We start from the raw sequence: 7,040 nt of genomic DNA, 5'->3' as shown, positions 1-7,040 counted from the left end.
GTTCGTCCGGTCGTACGTACTTACTCTCGTTCGTTCGGTCGAAGTAATTACGTTAGTAAGTAAAGTAACCGACCCGTCCGTCGTTCGTAGTATATTAACTCTCTCTCTCTCTCTCTCTCTCTCTCTCTCTCTCTCTCTCTTTCTCCTCGTGTTTATTTCGCAAACAATCCGAAGAAACATAAACAAGACCAAGCAAAGGCACATCCGACCGAGAGAGAAATAAATGTTGAATCTCGTGTGAGGTGTCTATCTATCTTTGTGATCCCGGTTTCCTGCACTGAAAAAAGAGTTTGGTTGCATTAATTGGAATTCTAGTTGAAAATGAACAAGAATTTTCTGGTTGAATCTGCCATAATTCTAGTTAAAATAATTAAAATTCTGATATAATAATAATGATAAAAATTTCTGATTTGCTCATTTTCACATTTTTGTCAGTGTGACTATTCTGAATATTCTTTTGGTACATTATTACTTAACATAATCTTGCTTTTTCCCTTGTTGTGTTGGAAAAGAATAATTAAAACGAGAACACGTTCCCGGTGTATACGCACGCACGTGTCACCTGATGACTATTTCCGGCCACTTCCGCGAAGGCGTTATTCTCGGTTATTCTCGTTTGTCGCGATCACTTTCTGCCAAATGGGTCGCTGTGCCTACAGAGCTATTTACTTCGATTCTTCATCGGGGACGTTTATTAATAGATTTCACAAGAGTTTAATTTCTCTGTGAGATTCTTTTTTTATTTTTTGTGATCTTAACATTATAAAAAATTTGTTGCGAAAAATATAACCACATTAGCAGTATGTTAAACATTGAAATTATGAAACGCTCAGCGTTTAGATTTAAGCCTAAATACCCAGAGAAAAGATTTCTTTGATTTAAAGAAATGTTTCTTTGCTGTATGGTTGAAGAAAAAAATTTTTTTGATTTAAACATTATTTTTTTAAATCAAATAAATTTTATTTGAAAAATAAATTTTATTTTAAAAAATAATGTTTAAATCAAAGAAATGACATTCACAAATCAAAGAATTTTTTTCTTTGACCATACCATATAGCAAAGAAACATTTTTATCGAAGAAACCTTTTTCTGGATGTACAAAATCATCTTGATTTTTAATATCTGTTTGTCAAGAACATTTTGATGAATTCGTAAAAATTTTCTATCGTTTCTAAACTGTCTTGATCGCCGACAGCAGTCGCTTGAGAGTCAATAACGATATTATCAACAGGAAACATGTATGATTGCAGGCGGATCTATCAGAGGGGAGATTGAACCCGGCTCGAACGAACTCACACCTGGCAGACGGTCTGGCGGTGGTGGCGGCATCGGTGGCGGAGGCGGCGGTGGCGTCTTGGGGGTCGGCGCCGGCGGCGGCGGCAGCGGCGGGGGTGGCTCGGGGGGCCGCAGCTCCTCCGGAAGCGGCCGCTCGAGGGACGAGCCGAGGAGGCACACCCTCGGTGGCGATCATCAACCCTCTCTTCATCATCAACAATTCAACGCGGCGCAGCAGCTGCACCCCCTTCATCCGCATCATTTGCCGCCACCACACGGCCAGTACGGCACTCCGCCCTCACGGCACACCACCATGGATCTCGAGGTGAATCTTTACTCGCGCAACATGTAAATACATACACATAATTCTTATTGTTTGCGATGATCTATTTCAAATTTCGATTTCTCTCTCCATTTCCATTATCCTTCGCCTCTCATTAACGCTTACCCTTTTGTCACAACATTGATGATATTTCTATTCAACTTGAAGTGCATAATGAGAGTCTACTTTACACTCAGAGAAACAGACATACATTGAAAGAAAAGATTGGCTGCTGCAGTAAATTAGATGGTAAAATATGGTATTGCATTTTTAATTGGCTGCAGCAGCCAATTAAAAATGCTATGCCATATTCAGCCAATCTTTTCTTTCAGTATAACGATGATAAAACTATAAAGACAACAATTATACAAGTTTTGTACACAGTTGGAAAATTTGTATTAAAAACACATTTCACGTGGAATTGATAAACCGAAAGATTCTGAGTATATCGATAATTAGAATCTTCTGATTCGTCCATTTTCAATCAGAATTCCAATTAATCCCAAACATTTCTTTCAGTGTACATACAAACATACAGTTTATTAGTTTTCGCTTTTATGATTGTTCCACTATTTTTCTCTGAGTACAAATTATAACAGCAGAACCTTCTAAACAGAACCCTTTTTAGCTTCCTTTACCTTCTCTTCAATTATGGTATGTATCTTTCATTTCGCGTGATTTCAACGCGAGTTTCTAATTTCTGTTTTCTGCTTTTGATACAGTTCCATATTTTATAATAATTTTAGAATAATTCATTTGTTTGTTCAATATTTACATGTAATATTAATTATTATCCATCATACAGATATATTTATATATTATCTGCGTATTGATCACAAAATCTCTCTATAATGTGTGTACAAGAGGTTTATGTCATAAGATAATATTTCTCTATTTATGTATCATATCGAAATTTCCTTCAATAAGGCTTTCCTTTCTGTCCTTTTCTGTGTCGATGTTTGAAACTCGACTTCTTGATAAGTGACTGAACGTTTTCCTTGCTATATGAAATGGTTCTTTAATATCATAAATTACTTAAATAAAGCTCGTGATGAACACAGTAATTAAACCTTTTTTAGAAAACGAAATTAAAAAGAGAAAAACTGTTAGATCAAATAAAACTTAAAATTTTGCAATAAATATTATAAAATATATACGTAAAATACTTATTATTCCAAGTATTCTGCTTGTGCAGTTTAATTTGATTTTTTTTACAATGTCATGATAAATTAGAAAGATAATTTGAAAAAACATTTTTATTGTCATCTACTCCTCTCATATTTCCGACAAATCAGACGCATAAAAATGATTCTCGACTGCATGGACGTTATCAACGGCACTCCAATTTTGCTGGCGTCTCTTTATGTGCCGGTGTAATTTAGGCTCTTTCACGTGTGCAACATGTTCTGCATGAGTTTGCATATTTACAAGAACAATACACCAACCAGATTGAAAATGAAAACTTTGTTTATTTCATTTGACAAAATAAAATCGCATTTTATTCGCAAATAAAATTCTCACCGGCGTATTATTTACGCTCAGGCATTTTGATAATCTCAATAAACGCGGGTTATTCCCCGTAATTTTCCAAGGTTATGGCAAACGTTCAGTTACCGTATGTACGGAAATGTACATCGTTTGTGCAACGAAGGAGAAAATCGTTTTCCCATCGAGAAGAGATCGTAGTGGAACACACATTTTTCATTTTGAGAATGTTTCATTCAAGACAACCGCACGGGTCTACTCGATCGTACTGAGGGTCACCGTTTTATTTATGGCGCACGTGAATGCATATACATTTTGCTCTTTATCCCGGACTCTTTTCACCCCGAACTTCCTCCCTTTTCTCGGTCCGTCAGAGAAAAGTACATACACTGTTTGCTTTAGGAACATCCGTCTTATAAGTTATACAATGTTCGTGTTTTTGCGCGATCAAGCGTAAACTGAAGAATGCACTATAAAACGGAGTAGAATTGATTCCGCTTTTCGTATAGCAGGGTAAACCGAATTCTTCTCCTACATGAAAAGAACAATTTTGCTGAAATATTTAAATACAGATTTGAAAATAATGTTGCAATATTGGATTATCAAAATAATTATGTAAGACATTGAAACTAATTGCTAGAATATCAAAGTTTTTTTGCAGCATTGCTCATTGCACTTGAGTTTCTTATATAATTATTTTAATGATTTAATCAAATTATTTCCAGAATTATTTAGTTAAAAGAAGGTACAACTTTCACTTGTTGCGATCATTCAAGGATTTATTTCTGCATTTTCTTATGTAGTTTTCTTTATGGAAAAAAAATTGAACAAAAAATTATAATGACATTACACTCACGAAAAAATTAGTATTGAAATAAAGAATAAAATTTTTATTTATATTGTTATACGAAATCGCTGTCAGTTATGCTCCAATTATTTAAAAATTAATTCATAGTTGTTAATTTAACTTTGTAAATAAAGTTTTTAAATAACCATAACTGGCAATGATTTCGTAACGATGTGAATGAGAATTTTATTAATCTTAATTTAATGTAACAATTTCTCGTTAAATATTGCATTATTATGATAACTCGATTTCTATGAGAAAAAATACATAAGAAAATGTAAAAATGAAACAATCTCCGAACGCTCACGAAAAAAGTTGTACTCTCTTAGATAACTTTAATAAAATTATTTTTTCTAGAGATTTCTGCGTGCATAATATTTCAAAATACACAAATATTATTTTTATCTTGTAATGTACTTCGCGAATCGCTATTATGCATAATTAAACTTTTCATAATTGATGAACGTGCAAACTTATGATGTAATTAAGCTCTCACGACGTTATTGCAAAACTTCCACGAGACGCATAATATGCATCGTAATATCATTAAATCTAATAATAGATAAAAGATTACAGTATCGTTTGCGTGCAATATTCTCGTACAATAATTATTGGGAAATATTATTGATGAAATATAATTCGCGCATATGCGGTGTTTAATAGAATTATTTATATCATATGTTAATCATATTTAACTTATACGATTAAAAATAGATTGTTCTATCTTTGGATAAACTAGGTGGTAATTTATTTTCTAAATGAACAAAAGAGTAAAAAATTAAAAGTTGAAGTTGAATCCGAAAGGTGGAACAATCTAATCTAAATGTTACAACAGTATAAGTATTTAATGAAAATAGCGAATTATGCCTCTATATAATCTACTTTAATATTCAACCAGATATCTTATCTGCGACCAATTTAAAAAAAAATTTTTAAACCACATGTTAATTGGAAATAATAAACGATACTCGCAGCTTATTACTTTAGCGGGTACTGCGCGGTCAAGAACCGCTGGAACGAGAGGAAGCGGTTAATTAATTATCATCCACCTACGATGTCCTCGTTTCTTGTGTTCATCGTTTCCGATAATTGAAGGGTACCGACATATTGAACGAAAACGTATTTACATAGCTCGTTCTCTTAACGTCCCAGATTTCTGACTCATTTTTCTACACTTTAATTACCTGGATGTTTAAACTTTTAACGATAATCGCTTAGAAACTGCGGATAATAATATTCTAGGGTCTGCATCTTGAACGTTTTAACAGCAACAGCCATTATCTGTTATAAATATATTCCTCTTTTTAAATAAAATTAATAAGTTAGAGGAGTTTAAAATAGGTAGGTACGTTTAAAGAAACATTAAATTTATTTGAATAAAAAATAGACACTATGTTTATTGCTAGTGAACGCAACTAAATCACATCAAAATAATTTAAAAACCTAGTAAAAATATTAAAGTTTATTTAAAATTTAAAATTTATTTTTGTTTTCACAAAATCATTGTTAGTATGAAAAATATATGCATAAGAGAAAAAATGAGAAAATATTATTATCTTATAATCCCTATTTTGTATGAATATAAACGCGAAGATTATAAATTATTAATAGACACCTAATATTTTTTGACTTCCTTTTTTATATAGACTGTATAATATCAGTAATTTCAACAAACTAAATATATCATCATTTACAATATCATGTAAAATTTGTGTTTATGTAAAACTTTACGTTTAATATGTACCTGATAATCGTTAAATTAATTCGTAATTATTTGTCAAACTAATTCGCGTAAAAAAACTTACAAATTAAAAAATTTAAAAGTTTATAAATTTTTTTTGCTCGAAAAAATAATGTAAATTTATATTGAGCTGATAGCCAATTTCGCGAATGAATTTCTATTTGTTTATTTATTTTAAACATCATTAGTTGCAATTAGTATTATAATTTAGACATCGTTAAATCTCATACTTCATACATTACGCTCAAAAGATCTGAAGATCATGGCATTCGTGTTAGACGGATGTTGCACGATCGATTGATACGTGGTTATTGAACGTTCTCGGGGTGTCTCTGCGGTTTGTAGAGGATAATCGAACTCGGAGCGCAGGTGATGCACATTTGAGATAGCGAACATGCGAGCGTTACGTCATCATGTTCCCCAGCTTTGCCATTAGTTGGCGGCTCGCTCGGTTTATAATATGCTTTGTTGCGATACGACGCAACGTGGTTTCATGAAAAATAAAATTACGTCTCAAATCACGAAATTATATTGTTCAAAAATTATATTGTTCAGGAATGTATGGAATCACTTTTTTAAAACCGCATTGCTAAGTAAAGGTTAATTAAGAAACGTTAATTAAAAAATAATTAAAAACAAAATAAAATAATTAATAATAAATGTATAATGTAAAATTTACACGAAATTCTAAATGTATAAAGTTTCTTGATTTTTACTTTTCTTTAATTGATTTTCTTGAAGTCTATAAATTTAGATAAATATATGAAAATAATTTTGTTAGACTATCACAATAATTATGTAGAAAATTCAAACATGATGAGCGATGCTGCAAAAAAATTTTGTCATTCAAGCAACTAGAGCGTTTTAACATAATTATTTTTATGATTTTAACTTTGAAATTATTTTCAGATCTGTATCTTGCTAAATTTTAGATCTTCAGTAAAATTGTTAATTTTTCCATTTTTTTTATCTCTACATACATAATCTAAAAAGATTATAATGTATAACACTGCTATTTTTAGAACATTAATTAATTACATTGCAATGCTCGTGAAATAATTATTTATTAATAATTAATAAATTAATAATATGATAGGTATCTACAACGTTTGGTATGAATCTGTGTGTTGAAAACGTGAGTCAAAGAGCCGGTAATCACGTCCACGATAAAAGCAAGCAAGCAAGCAAGCTCAGCAATCTCGCTTTTTCCTTCATACTATATACATAAATATATATATATATATATATATCTATTCCTATCCCTCTGGTTAGCTTGACGCGCACAATGACCCTAACCCTTCGTTATAGTTATGCATTCACGTGCAACGGATGCTCAGTTTTTCCCTTCTCTCTCTCTCTCTCTCTCTCTC

General features: G+C 31.9%; 1 protein-coding gene across 1 annotated transcript in view; it reads left to right on the top strand.

The window, feature by feature from the left end:
- Positions 1–7,040, top strand: part of LOC105623429 — a 247,627-nt gene that overhangs the window by 129,514 nt on the left and 111,073 nt on the right. The window contains 1 exon segment of the mRNA XM_012204820.1: positions 1,251–1,600. Within this exon segment, the coding sequence (XP_012060210.1) occupies positions 1,251–1,600 (350 nt within the window).

The sequence above is a fragment of the Atta cephalotes genome (genome assembly GCF_000143395.1).
Source record: "Atta cephalotes unplaced genomic scaffold scaffold00057, whole genome shotgun sequence".
Classification (NCBI taxonomy): domain Eukaryota; kingdom Metazoa; phylum Arthropoda; class Insecta; order Hymenoptera; family Formicidae; genus Atta; species Atta cephalotes.
The sequence above is the reverse complement of the archived record's forward strand: the minus strand, read 5'-3'. Positions and strand labels throughout refer to the sequence as shown.